The 15,441-nt window shown below is 36.4% G+C and overlaps 1 protein-coding gene across 1 annotated transcript in view; it reads left to right on the top strand.

Annotated features, from left to right (window-relative positions):
* TUSC3 (tumor suppressor candidate 3) overlaps positions 1-15,441 on the top strand; it is a 142,795-nt gene that overhangs the window by 40,662 nt on the left and 86,692 nt on the right. Inside the window, exon 2 of the mRNA XM_074904116.1 lies at positions 10,893-11,062. Within this exon, the coding sequence (XP_074760217.1) occupies positions 10,923-11,062 (140 nt within the window). The 5' untranslated portion in view covers positions 10,893-10,922. The remainder of the gene's footprint in view (positions 1-10,892; positions 11,063-15,441) is intronic.

The raw sequence follows: 15,441 nt of genomic DNA, 5'->3' as shown, positions 1-15,441 counted from the left end.
TTTTTAAAATAGATCTCTTGCTTTAAAGAGATTCAGCTGAACAAAATAATTTGCAGTAAAGTTGACAGGGAACAGTTGGTTATGTAGCACTGTTTGGAGAAATGTTCAACTTCTCAAATAGTACTTGGAAGTAGTCAAACAGGAGTATAATTCAAGAAAGAGAGATCTCACTTTCATGTTTTCAAAGGAACTTTGGACTCCAGCCTTAGAAAACAACAGAAAAATGACATTTGGAGGGAAAAAAAAGGAGAAATGGCTTGTCTTTCTGTCCTACTGAGCCTTTACTTTTAGTAGAGAAATGCCATTTCTTCAAGTGATCTAGCTAGTTTAAACAAGGCTGCTTGCTGATTTCAGCAAACACTAAAGAAGTGAACGGAAAAGAATGGGATCAACATTTTTATTTTTAAAAATAAGCACAATGTTAATAATGTGTCTGAGAAGTCAATATTCTTTGTAGCAGGGGAGAGGTACACAAAGTTCTTGAGAGATAAAAGTTCTTGAAAGTTTTTCAGTAGTTAATTCATAATTCTCGACTAAATTCTGCCAGACTGCTGAATGCTGCGGGATGAATGTTGCAGCAGGCTGAACTTAATCCTTGGGGGATGTGTGGAAGAATTTCTGAAACTCAGAATGGCTATATAAATAGCAATTAGATTAAAAGGCTGTCTTAGCTAAGTTTAGTTTTAGGTAAAACTCAGAAATATTTGAAAATGACAGGTTGAATGAGTGTATCAGTCACACATGCCTCGATAATCTGTAGCCGAGATGTGTTCCCGGATTTAGAGTTTTTATTTTTGAAATACTAATTGTGCATAGAATTGACTGAAGTACTTACCTAAAAATCGTAAATTTAGGACTCCAAATGGTATGGTCATATCCAGTTGCCAGGATCTTAAAGTTTCTAAGTACTGAAAAAACATACAGTCATTTAGAATTAAGAGATTGATCATATTATTGAATTGTCTGTGCAGAATTGTGTTCGGTTTTAACTTTTTTGCGTAATTTTAATATTTTGCTAAGGATTTCCCCCCGCCTATCTTTTAATCAAGAACTTTTGCAATATTTTTGCTAGGTCACCCTGAAGTGTTTTCCACTGAGAATAAATGAAACTTTTTTAGCCTTTCTGTATAACAAGTACTCTTGGAATCATCCTGGTTGTCCTATATTGTGCTCTCCAGAGACTAATATCCTTTCAGTGTAAAGGTGACCTAAGCAAGATGTACTTTGAGGTTTAACTAATGCTTTTGTTGTAGTATCTTTTCTCTAATTCATAATTCAGCCTTATGATATTTCTCATTATGTTTTTAATTACTTTCATGCTTGTGAAAAAAGTAGTAAAGTAAAACAGTAGGGAAGAATCCTATAGTTGTACAAGGCATCTTACCTAGGCTTGTTTCCATAAACTCTTAAACAGTTTAACTTGTGTTTATTTAATGCAGTACAGTAGGGATTCTCTTTCCAGAAGTAAATTGTGTGCTTGTTTACAGTACTAGAGTTCTACTCTGTAATTCATATTGTTGACTTTACAGACTTTGTTTAAATTCGGTGAACTTTATAAATACTCATGTTCATTAAAAAATACAATTTGTGACATATTGTGAAAATTTTGTAAAGCATTGATTGCAAAAAAGGATTAACTTCTTACATCTTGAAAGAAATTGGCAGTTTTGGATTGTACTCTATGGAAATTAAGGATGTTTTTTAAAACAACTGACAAAATACATCTATGTATAAACCATTATGCGGGTTACATTCTGTCTTGCATTGTTACTACTTTCTTGTATAATGATCAGAAAATGACAGCTTTCTGTAATAGGAAATCAAACATTTTTCTTAAATTGCCAATACAGCAATTTAGAGGCTAGAGTAAAAAAACTTCAGTACTTTAGTTTTTATCTACTCAGCCTTAAAAGGACATTTTTAGGCTTAATATCACAAAATGTAGGCTAGTTTGCATAAAGATGAAAATCAGCATCTGATTCCAAGAAGCAAATCCTCAGTCACAGTTAAATGACTTCAAGTCAGTGGAGCATACTATCAAGTCAGTCATACTGTGCCAGCTTACATGGCTTCTCGGTTATGTTACGGCAATGGCTTTTGTAAATAAATTAATAAATCATCTGAAATGTCAAAGAGTATCCTAACATTTGTGGTTAGTAATATTTTATTATTTTAACTCATGCTCTTTTTTCTTTTTATTTTTTTTTTTTCCCCCCGTTAATTAAAAAACAGCCTTTGAAAGATCATGGAAAGCTTCAGAGGAGAGGAGGACAGGGAAGGAAACATTTGCAGTACTGCTATAGCCTTTCTCAATAGAAGAATTAGTTTATGGCTTTATGACTTATGAACAGATTGTACTGTGCTTCCAATGCCTCCAGAATTTAATGTAACTGTTGCTAATTTCTGCCACAGAAAAGTAAGTTGCTCGCTGGGATATCCAGATACTTAATCCTAGAGTTCTCCATTAGACTTCGGGTTTCTTGTGTTGTGAATCAAGAAATTCAATTTAATGAAGTTTGTAAATTTGCCATCACTCATTGTCTATAAGGAGGAATAGAAACGAGTTCAAAACAGGGAATAAATATTTTGGATAAAGCTCCTGATGCTGCATGTCTGTCTTTGAAGAGGAATACACTTTGATAAAAGTGAAATATGTTCTAATTTTTGGTAGGTTCCAGAATAACCTAGGAGTTGTTGGAGAGAAGAGTGAAGATCTAGACAGATCAAAGAATTTACTCTTCTCTGGCACCTTCAAGTCAATGAGCCACATAAGAGCTTGTTTATAAGGTTTAGGCAGGAAAATAGTCATCTGTCTTCCCGTTTTCTAGTGCACAGGGAATGATATAAGTACATATAATTACCTGAATGTATGCAAGTATTGTTTGTCAATGTTTACGAGTGGTAAAATTAATTTTTATGTGTTCAAGGATATTGATATATTGGTAGTATAAATTACAATTCTATGCAGGCATCAGGTGAACAAGGGACAACAGAGGAATGAATGACTACAAATTTAAATAGGTTGTAACAATACTTCGAATGCTAATTTCACTGTCTTTCTGCCATTAATGTAATTACCTCTCTGTGAACGTTTATCAGACATTTTTAGAAGTTAACTGTTCTTATAACACAATGCTGAAATGCATTTATTAATACCGTTAATTTCTCTATGCTGTTATTCTTAGTGTAACTAAAGACTAAAAAAGACGACTGTTAAATTGAAATTCAAGCTACATATATCAGATTGAGAGATTTACGAGATACTTTACATACCTTATCAGTGCAACATTATTGTTTTGTGGTTTGGTTTTTTTTTTTTAAATGAGTGTTGTCCTGAAATAATTATCTACAAGCTAACATTTCTTGGGGATTTGATGCACCTAAGTGAACAAAACAATCTTCATCGAGGGTAGTCCTTCAGTCTACATTAGCTGGTAAAATACACATAAAGGAAGCCAAGCCACCTCAATTTTATTTGTTTTTCAATATCATAAATTAAGAAATAACAACATCTGTAGTTAATTTCTCTCCAGTAGCAAATACAGTATAAAATCATGAATTAGTAACTCCTTGCTTTATTTCTTTCACTACAGAAACTGTGAAGTTTGAACTACTGGGGTGAATTTGATTTTTTTCTTCAGGAAACCAATGCCTCAGACTTACTGGTAGTCAACAGTAGATTGAGTCCCTGCCTAATTTTTTTGAGGACTTTTCCTAGTACCAGTATCTCATCTTACAGATCTTGACCCTACTTTTTTAGAGGTGAGGTCTTCCATGTTCACGTGTCCAGTATTATTCAGGAGGTACGCTCTTGCATCAGAAAGAGATTGAACCTCTTCTTGAAAGAAACAAATTGGTAGAGCCAGTGTGTGTCAAATGAAAGGAGGCTAGTTTGGACACTGAAGCATTGAGTAATATTGTTGGCTCTTTGTTCTTTGCTTTTCTTAATAGCCCTTTATGTCTTAGATTACCTGTGCGATGTTGTTTTGACCGAAGGCAAAGTAAATGAAAGGAGGTCTAAAGAAGAAACTTAATTCAAAGTACATTTTCAGTAATGTAAACCTGTTGGAAATATGTTTGTATGATATAGACAATCTGATAAAACTTCTGTGAGAATCAAGGAGAAACTTCCCTTCGCCATACTCCAGATATTTTGCTATGGTGTATATTTCCCAGATGAAAAAATCTGAATTGAGAAGCATTTAAACCTTAAATAATTATTTTTTTTTTTTAAATGAGAGGTTTGTCTTGAAAATGTTGGTGTCACCCATTGGACAGACAGAGCAAGCAGCATTTAAGAAAATCTGGGTGGTTTTTGTTTTACTTTGTTTTGATTTTCCCCAGAGGTACATGGTTTTATTTAGGAAAAAAAAAAAATTTAAAAATCTGCCCAAGGAAGATTAACAATCAAGTGAGGTAAAATGTGTGTATACAGGTTGTTTGTTATTGTTGTTTACACCGTCTTCTAGGCACTGTGTCTTGGGAGAATGAGTAAATAGAGCTGTGTTTTGAATAGCTAATCTGCTAGTCACAGAGTGTGAAAGGGAAGGCTTGTAGATGCCAAGCTCTGTTGGGTTACCGAATCACAGAATCGTCTAGGTTGGAAAAGACCTTGAAGATCATCCAGTCCAACCATTAACCTGACACTGACAGTTCCCAACTACACCAGATCCCTCAGCGCTATGTCGACCCGACTCTTAAACCCCTCCAGGGATGGGGACTCCACCACCTCCCTGGGCAGCCCATTCCAACCCCTAACAACCCCTTCTGTAAAGAAATGCTTCCTAATATCCAGTCTAAACCTTCCCTGGTGCAATGTGAGGCCATTCCCTCTTGTCCTATCACTTGTTACTCGGTTAAAGAGACTCATCCCCAGCTCTCTGCACCCTCCTTTCAGGCAGCTGTAGAGGGGATGAGGTCTCCCCTCAGCCTCCTCTTCTCCAGACTGAACCCCCCCAGTTCCCCCAGCCGCTCCCCGTACGACCTGTGCTCCAGACCCTGCCCCAGCTCCGTTGCCCTTCTCTGGCCACGCTTAAGTCATTCAATGGCCTTTTTGGGGTGAGGGGCCCAAAACCGAACACAGGAATCGAGGGGTGGCCTCCCCAGTGCCGAGCCCAGGGCTCAGATCCCTTCCCTGTCCCTGCTGGCCACGCCAGTGCTGACACAAGCCAGGATGCCATTGGCCTTCTTGGCCCCCTGGGCACACTGCTGGCTCCTGTTCAGCCGGCTGTCAATCACCCCCCAGGTCCCTCTCTGACTGGCAGCTCTCCAGCCACTCCTCCCCAGGCCTGTAGCCCTGCTGGGGGTTGTTGTGGCCCAAGGGCAGCCCCCGGCATTTTCCCTCAGTGAAACTCGCCTAGTTGGGTTAAGAAGCAGAGAGGAGATATGGAGGATCACTCAATAAGAAGTTGCTTCAGGTGCAGATGCTGGAAGCTGGGCCTGACAGCATCTTCTCTTTTATAACTTGTCACAGTTTGCCTGTGTTTTTGACAGGTGGCATTAGCTGTTTCATCACTGGAAACTGAGATGTATACTAGACGAACTTTAACCTTATTCTTTTTGCTTTGTTCTTGATTCAGTGATACGGTGTACTGGGTCTGGCGGAGCTGGAATTGGTTTCCCCTATAGCAGCCCTCATGTGCTGTGGTTTATGCTGGGAGCTGGCAGGGTGTTGGCAGCACCCTGGTGTTGTGGCCACTGCCGAACAGGGCTTCCACAGCACCAAGGCTCTTTCCGACATTTTTCCCCTGCAGTGGGACGACGGGGTGGGCAAGATCTTGGGAGGGGACACAGCCAGGACAGCTGCCCCCAACTGACCCAAGGGATATTCCAGACCATGTGACATCTGCTCAGTATAAATCTGGGAGAAAGGAGGACGGGGGGTGGTCACCCTTGGTCCTCCAAGGCAACCACTACACATATCAGAGCCCCCTGCATCCTGAGAAGGCCCTACAGCGCCTCTTCATGGGAAGTAGAGAATAAATCTGTTTTCTGTTTTTGCTTCCATTCACGGACCCTTGCTTCTCTTTGCTTATATTAAAACTGCTTTTGTTTTACCCACAAGGGTTGGTTGTTTTTTTTTCCTATCTTACATTCTTTCACCTCTTTGCCCTGTTGAGAAAAAAGGGGGAAGGGGAAATTGATAGAGCAAATTGGTGGGTACCTGGCATTCAGCCGAGGTCAAACCACCACATATGGACAACTGCGAATGGAAAAATCTTTTGGTAGCCATAGAGACAATAGCAGAATTATTTAGAATTGCTTTCCCAAGCAGCATATTTCAGTGGGGACTGCTCATCTGTTGAACAGGACTGAAGCCAAAACTCCAGCAACAACAATAATTTTCATAGGTGATCTCTTTATGGAGAAATCCCTGTCCTTAATAAAGAACTGCTTTCCTTGTTGCATAAAATAAAAAATAAATAAAAAATAAAATAATCCTGGATTCTATATTTCTTAGTTATGTTTTTAAGGGCTTTTTAGTTTTTGAAAAAATGCTGATGTGCCATATATTTTCACTGGTTACGAAATAGTGTAGGAACAAGAAGTAAAGTTTGTTAGTTTGTATAGTTCTGTTTGTTCTACAGATACTAGCATTCATGTTGTTTCCACACGTGGATCATACATGCTCTTTGTTCTCCTTGGGCAATCACCTAATGAAAATAAATAAATGCTATGTGGCTGCCTCTCCACTGATTGATTTAAATGTTCTCTATGCTTTTATCAATAGACTGTTAACTGTTGACCCTTTTGTAGTTATTTGCACCCACAAAACTGCATTAAAACTGCAATTTTCTTTGTAAAGGTAGAATTTCCCTTCTCAGATTTGTGCTTCTGGGTTGGGATTTTTTTCAGTGTTTCAGCTAAAACAGTCCCCTTGAGTTACCAGCATAAAGCTACTAAATGCTTAGAGGAGTTCTCTAAACAAACAGATTTAAACAAATGTAGGGGCTTTACCTGTATAGGCTGTGGAAGGGAGCAGAAAATTAGCAGTCTAGAGCAAAAATGAGATGGCGTCTCTTGTTTTCTGGACATGAGTAACTATTGTTCATGTCTCTCAGTCATCACAAGATGTGTTTTGTCTAGTGGGTTTGATTTAGCCATCCTCCAATTTCCAGATTTTCTCTGGCAGAAAAGTTTCCCCAGGGGGTGGAAAGAGGCAAGTTAATAAAATGGTTGTAAATGCCTAGAATCGTAGTGGAGATTCACTTTGACAGTTTTATGTCCGTTTTGTATAGTTGGAGGACGTGTTGAGTTTAGTACCTTCATAGCAAGAATAATTTTGGATAGATCATTGTCTTTTCTAACAATGCTTTCCTGGGTATTAATAGCTGATAATGTTTATTATTATTCCATTAGGATAATAGGGAAAATTGTGCCTTTTGTCTCTAAATGTTTTCTGTCAATTTTTCTTTACTTTTCAACATTTCTTTTATACAGGAGAAAATTTTTGACTGGAGAGCTTATACTTGCATCTTTATTCAGTAGTCTGTTTTTCTTTTTTATACACGTTTATCTTAAAAACTTTTAATTTTTGTATAAAAATATCAAAGTTACATTCTGAATTATTAAATCCATACGGCAAGTCGGCTAGCTTGAACATTTGTTTTAAAATACACATTTTTTTTTCCTCCTTTTAACAGACTGGTCAATTTTCTAAGTGTAGTGTCTGAAAAGTGAGTGCCTTTTTGATCCGGAGCTACAGTAGAGACAGTTGGAATGTTGAAATGTGGCATATTTCCTGAACACACGTACTCAAAATAAAATGCATAGCTAAAATGGAAACTCATTTAACACTAGATTTATTTCTTGGATTTCATTATTAAATGAGAGGAAGAAAAGGTTGGTAACTTAGCAACATATATCGTGCAAATATTTTATAAATGCCAAAACAATATCAAGGCTTCATCTATCTGTAAAGTGTTACAAATCAGAAAGCCATAAAATATAGGATATTCCACAGACTTCATTGTGAATTTTAAGCTGTCTGTCCCAAGGTCTTTTCTATCAATTACTTTGCAAAAGGAGACTTTATGGAATAAATGGACTAAAAGTCGTAGGATATCTAAGTGCAGTCAGTTACCTAAGAGAAATCTGGCCTAGAACAGAATGTTTTGTGATGTACATGATTATCTGTGATCTAGTTAATGATAAATTTCTATTTAAAAAAGATTTATAGAGAATTCAGTGAAGCAAGTAATACAGTTGTACCTAGTGACTTTGCAGTCCTGAAATACTAGCTTGGTTAACTAGTGTAGTAAACAGGTTAGTTTAGTTACTAGCTTTTTGCCTAGTGCATTTAGAAAGAGCAAAACGAAAGATACAAATGGTTAAGGATATTATGGCGAACTTCACGGTATTGCACAAGAGCTGTGTGGAGGTGACATTATACGTGGCTGAATTTGAATGAATCAAGGGAATTATTTGCAACAAGCTTCCAAGTAAAACTTTGTATGGGACTTCTGTGAGCAAGACGGTTCTGATATCACTGATTATTTTGTAGAAAAAAAAAAAAAAATAGCAGTAACAGAGTTGGGGGTTTTTCCTCCCCTGTTTCTCTCTCAAGATCATACTTTTCCTTTAATACCTTTGACTACTTACTGAGTTTCTATTTCTTTTCTCTGAACAAGGCCTATTCTGAAAAGTCTTTGTTTCTCTGTACCAAGTAGGATATTATGCATCCTTCCTGTGTTAGTTTAAAAATTGTGTCTTTTGATTAGTTCTCTTTATTTTTTTATCTTTTGCTTCAGTTATTCAAGCTTTTGGAAATAAGAGTACCCATCCTTTTTCACTCCTTATGTTGCACATTACCAACTGGAATGCCTCATGCAAAACGAGTGAATCCTTCTAAATTAACAGAAATATTTAATCCAGGCACTGCTAATCCAAGGGAATTTTACAAATGAGTAGGCTTCATTTTTTATGTAACCTGCTTATGATTCTTTTTAAAGAAAAGAACTTACATAATATCTATTTGAAGCAAAACTACCAAAAACATAATATGTCTTTTTCCAGAAGAAAAATTATAGTATTAATTGATTCATTGGGATTCCCATGATAAACAGAGCGGTAATCTCTCCTTCACATTTGTGATTACAAACCTCAGCTAAATTCTGAGAATAGGAATTAAAACTGAAAAGATTTTTTGGAAAGGCTTTATAGGGTCAAATAAATGTGGCGCTATCAGAACTGTTCATGATTTACACTGATCAAAGCTTCTTTTGGACTCAAAACTTCTGATGACCAGCTGTGCCTTGTAAGGAGCTCCAAGGGACATCTGCTAATTTTTAAGATGGAAGATCTGACAGGCAAAATGTAATTTTCCTTTATCCTTGTAGTTCACTCCTTACTTCCCCTCATATATCTATCTCTACTCTTATTTATAGCCTTACTGATTTGTCAGAATGTTACTAGATGAGCTATTTTTTCTACTTCACTCTGTTTTTTTTTTTTTTAAAGTCCTAGAAAAGCCACCTTGTCTCCTTGCTCAGTTGTTCCTGCACAGTATTTGAGTTTTATCCTTGCCTTGCCTGTCTTCATGTTCTCTTTTCTCAGAGTGTCCCGATTTCAGTGTTTTGTTAAGTTAGTTTATTCTTCCCTTCCACAGCAAACCCTCATCAGTTTGTATACCCTTTCACTAACTCATGCGTAATTTATCAGAGGTCTCACACCTTCCAGTTTTCTGAACTTAGTTTCAGTTCTGTTTGGTGCCCCTTCTTTACTTTTGGTCTCTGTTTCTGTCTCTCCCCCCTCTCTGTCCTTTCCACCTTCTCTCAGAACTTATCTTCTGCTCAAGTTTTAATAAGTTGTAATATTAATAAGTTGTAATATTCCAGTTTTCTCCACTCTTTTTTTTTTTTTTTTTTTTTTTTTTTTTTTAGCTCTTCTTTGATATAGGCAGTTTCCACAGTGTCCTTGAGCAGGGAACTGAAGACTTAAAACAAGATGAAGTGTTACATTGATCCTGATATGCTGTAGGTGTAGCAATCCACCTAGAGCATGGTCAGTGGAACCTTACTGAACCTAGGTAGTTTAGGAGACTAAAAAGTCTCTGCTAAGAACGTGTGACGTCAGGCTTACTTGATTTAAAAAAAAATAAAAATCATCTAAATAGATTTTTATAGGACTAGTTAGATCGATGTATTTAACTTGAGAGCTGTCTTGTAATATGTTTCATAGCCTGCTTTTAAATTGTTCATGTGATGGAATGCTTTCATGCAAGAGAAAAGGCACACACAAGCAGATTTTTTTTTTTTTTCTTATACCCTTATCGTTCAGCCAAAATATTTTGGCAATCTCAATCTTGAAAGGAACTGAAAACATTGATTTCAATGGAATTTGCCTAAATGGGTTTATAAGTCACTGCACTCCTGTCTGTAGCAAAATATAAAACTAATTTTAATTTAAATTCAGTATGATACATATTCGTAAGGAAATTCTGAATGTAATAACCATTTCTTTGTAGCTACGTTTTCCTTTCATCTTAGTATTTGAGTGACTGACAATATCCTGCTGTGATTTTTACTAAATAGAATAAATATCCAGCATTTTCTAAAGCTTCCAATTTTTAATAACAGTTAAATGATTTCTGTACTGGTATCTTGTATTTAGACAGTCAGCCTTACTCTCCTTTTGCCTTCGGTAGCAACATGTTTGATTTTCATTTTATGCATCTTTTCTGGTTAGGACCACACCGAGGTTTGGTGGGGTTTTTTTAGATACTTAAAATCTACTTGCCTACATAGAAGACTGAATTGTGCTATAAGCTATATAGAGGTGCCCCAACCTCCTACTTAAGTTCATAGGAGCTCTGAGGATGCAAAGGCAGAATATAGGTATGAAGTGCTTGAAGTTTAAGGTTAAACATTCTTCATCCCTGTTCTCAATTACAGAATCTTTTGGCTGAGAAGGTGGAACAGCTGATGGAGTGGAGCTCAAGGCGCTCGGTCATCCGCATGAATGGAGACAAATTCCGAAGATTTGTGAAGGCTCCACCTCGTAACTACTCTGTGATAGTGATGTTCACTGCTCTGCAGCCGCAGCGTCAGTGCTCTGTTTGCAGGTAATTTATACTTCAGTGATTTTTTTTCATCTTCCACACCACAGTTTTCAAGTGAATGTTTTAATCAATGCACAGTACACTGAGTAGGGTCGGTCTTTGCATGGGGTAGAGGCTTAATATTTAACAGGCTCATGTGTTTGTTACCGCATCTTTTCAACTGTCCTTTAATCTGTATGTCAAATTATAAAGTCTTCCTAGTTTTGGGTTTTATTAAATTACAGTTGAATAAAATGTACACAACTGTGGAAGATGTTCTCTTTAAGAAATCTGCTTTATTTTATTATCAGTTAACCATGATCTTTACAAAGATGTTTTGAGACAGAAGCGATTCATTTCTTCACTTAATAGATATACAAGGCTGTGATACAGGTGCGAGTTACTCTGATTTCACAGCTTTGGAGAGTTCTTACATGCAAGCATGTTTCCACAAGGACATGCTTATTGTGGAATATTGTGTGGCACTGCACTTTGATATGTTCTTGTGACTTCTGTTAGAATATGTGTTAGAGCGGCTCTGGTATTCTTCTAAGTTCAAGATCTTTCTCTGCAAATTCCTAGTTCAAGAAGTTAATCCAAAAATCACTAATGGTAGACAGGGAAATAGGGCCAAGGGACTGAAAGGTAGCCATGAACTTAATTACCTTGCTAAACCAGAAACTGAGCTAAACTTCAGCCAAAACATGCATTAGAAATTACTGTGTTTATAGATGGGATTATTGAGTACAGAGTTCTAAACAGTATTTAAATAGCCAGCAAAATACTCTGTAGAACTATGAAATACATAAGCTGTATGTGAAAAGATACTATTTTTTGGTTTTAAGTAGGTGCACTTTAAACGATACACAAGCAGCTTGTTAGATTTTTTTTTTTAGGAGTTGGAATGTCACACTTACAATCGAAACTTTTAACTCATGTACCTGTACTTATATGTGGGTTTTATTAGATAATTTTTTTTAATACATTATTTTTTTTGTCATTGGTCAGTTGGACAGTTTTGAGGAAGAGTATATAAATTGCATTCCCATGAGTTCACCCTCCACATGTGAACTGTGAAGAAGTACAGAAACTGTACAGTGTTCTTAAGTCAAAGGAATTTTTCCTTTAAAACTTCAAGCATTTGATTGCTTTTGTCTCTTCGTGTTGCCAAAGTTCAACTTTAGGAGACAAAATAGGGGTTGAAAGTTTATATATTTTTTTAAATCATTCCTTATTTTCCTACCCAGTAGATAAAGCTACAGGAGATGCATTAAATTCAGCTGTGTAAAGGTCAGTGTATTTATTCGTCATTATAATAGCCATAGCAAATGCTTTCCCTGTGTTATATACAGCTCTTTTGTGGGGCATGTGAAAACAACATAAATATTGCCATTATTAAGGAATTTATTTTTGCTTACAACTATATATTGTTTACTGTACTGAAAAAGAGCTTACAAACTTCATCCTGTAACATACCAGGCCAACCGTTTATGTACAGAAGCAACTGAAAATCTGTAAGCACAAAATGAAGGAAAAAAAAAAAATCAACATACTACTTTCAGCAGCTGGGTTTGTTTAAATAAATGTGAAGTTGCGATCCATTTCTTCATGTGAAATAAAAGGAATTTAATGAGGCTGATTGTACTGCACATAAAACCATTATCAGGAAAATCGACATGTTCAAATCAATGGCTAATTAATGGACAGGAGCACTGGCAGGCTATACGAAACTGAAATGCGGGTGTTACTTTATTGTTAGCTATTTGCTAGCCGCTTTGCCTAAAGGAAAAATAGATTTTTAACTTAATCTGTAATGTTGTGTGAGGATGCTTTTGTCCAAGAGAGAAGTTAACTGTTACTCATCAAAATATTTTCAGAACAATTGCATAAAAAAAAAAAAAAATAAAAATCAATGTCGTATTTCAAATACAAAAAAGAACATAGACTAAAATCTTTGACTTTGAATAACTTTGTCACAAGAATTGCAAGAATTAGTACCTTTTTTTTTTTTTTTTTTTTACTATAAAATTGAGCCTGGTTAGTTTATACACCACAGGATTCTTTAAAAAAAAAAATGGTTTTGTCTTTTCCCTTTGGTGGCTAGATTTGAGATTTCAGTATTTTATGTCTTCTAAATATCCAGTTTATAAAGAACAGGGGCGCAGTATTTTCAAAAAGGAAAAAAAGATGTTTGTGTGCCGCTGTTGCATAGAGCTACAAGTGCTCTGTGCTAAGCATGAAAACCACAGCAATATACAAAAAAAAGATAAATAACAGGATGGGGGGTAATGGTAGGAATTGTGGTCCTCTTCTGGAGAAGAGCAGTGAAAGCTGATCGTCATCATTAGATCAGGCCATTGCAGATCTGCACATTTGAGACCAGACGAGATTGTGTGTATCCTATTAAAATAAACTATAATCTTTATGTACCTGATTTTTCAGTTTATTATATTTAGAATGTTTGCTGTTGAAATGAGCCCCTGCTTACAGTAAAACCAGCGATTTTTCTGGCAGGTGTTTTGAATGATTGTGCCACCAAAGATGGAGAGAGAGCTTCCCGCGTTCAGAAAGTTAGTGTCACTTTTGGCATTCTTGAAAGTGAATGCAGTCACTTTGGCGTTCCAGGTTCTCTACCAGACTAAGGACTATTTTGCCTGTCTATTGCTGAGAAGTGCTGTAGTTTTGTCACTGTCTAGAGGAATAAAGAAAGTATTCCCCCGCACCCCACCCTAGCCCTACCCAACATTTCTAACATCAGTGTAGTTCCAAATTTTGGATAAAACTTGGTTGAGGTGGTCTTAGCCAAGTCTTAAAACATTTGGAGGCATGACATTAAACATTTTTAAAAAGTCTTACCTATCCATATACCTGCATGTGGGAAGCTGACCAAATTTGGCTCAGCAAATCCAAGGCTTTTCTGTGCACAGCAACGAGGACGTTGTAACATCAATCACACGAATTATTTAACACTTAACGAGCTGTGGAGGTATATGGAAATAATACCAATTTACTCGTAAAATGGCACATACAAAGAAGTCCTTGAGACTCCATATATTAGGATGAGACTTTTTTTTTTATGTAAAAATTATCCTTTCAGTCAAATGAGGCTGATTGTTTTTCAGTAAAACCAAAGCATTTTTTGTGTTTTGTAGATATTCTCTAGCAAAAGTTTACTTCACATAGGGTCTTTTTTTTTTTTTCAATGTAACGAAGAGGGTTACTTTATCATTGCAGGAGATAATTTACATAACCTTCTGCATCATCTTGAGTAAGATCAATTAGAAGAATTTTCTGAATGCTTTGTTTGCCAATTTTTTGAAACTTACCTGTTCATTCAATGCTAGCACTGTTTGTTCATGATATACATCGTATTGTTGTATTTAATGCTTTCCCTTCACTTAATTTTGCTTGATGTACTTCTAATTTTTGACATGATCCCTTTTCAGTATATATTTTTAAAAGTTAGAAAACATATATATGAATTACTGATTGGAGTTTATTCTGTGCCCAGAAGAAATTCTGTTGATTTATAGGTGTTTCTAAAAGACAACCATCAGTTGGTCATCTCTGAGACAGAGTTCTGTATCCATCTTAATGAAACATTTTCACAAACTGTAATCTGTAAAATATATCCATAGGCCACCTGAATACATGTTGGTAGTGCCTCTAGTCATGCCTTTATAGTATTTTTCAAGTAAATTCTGTCTTTATCCTACAGTGAAATTTGGAGTACAACATTTCCGTCTAGCTTTGTGGACAAGCAAGTTACAATTTTCTGGTCCAAAAAACTACTGAAAGCCATCTGATGCCTTCACAACTGTGTAAGTGGTAGCATAAATATGAGCTTTCCAGTTGAGGTTCAGTATGGCATAGCTGGTATTGAGAGATGAATTAACCATAGCAGATTAGATATCCTGTGTGCTCTTGAATGTGAAGTCATCGGTGAGGGTGGAATGTGTTTCTAACAGTTGAAAGATGTGGGTTTTCTTCCATGCACGTTTGGAAACATGTTTGATTAAACAGTTTTGGTCCCAGGAAATTAAACTTGGTTAGTCTTAATTGACTTTACGTGTTATTACTATTCTTGGTATATATACTCTGCAACAGCACGTCAGAAGCGGATACTAAAGGGCCCTTTGATGCACTGTGATGATGAATCAGTTTGGATTCTTTTGGTTTGGATGAACAGTCAAAGAATGTAATTCTAAGCAGTGACTCCCCAGGATATAAAACCAGCTTCTGTTTTTTCCTTTGTGCTTACATATTCACTCAACTACGTAGTTTCTGTTACCCACATCAGTCACATAAGTAATTTTTTTCAGCAGTGTATGTAAGAAGGAGAACAAAAGAACGGCCACTCTGACAATAGCATCTTCACAGAGATGAAGAGACTGTTTCTCAGC

This window comes from Athene noctua, chromosome 4 (assembly GCF_965140245.1).
Source record: "Athene noctua chromosome 4, bAthNoc1.hap1.1, whole genome shotgun sequence".
Classification (NCBI taxonomy): domain Eukaryota; kingdom Metazoa; phylum Chordata; class Aves; order Strigiformes; family Strigidae; genus Athene; species Athene noctua.
The sequence above is the reverse complement of the archived record's forward strand: the minus strand, read 5'-3'. Positions and strand labels throughout refer to the sequence as shown.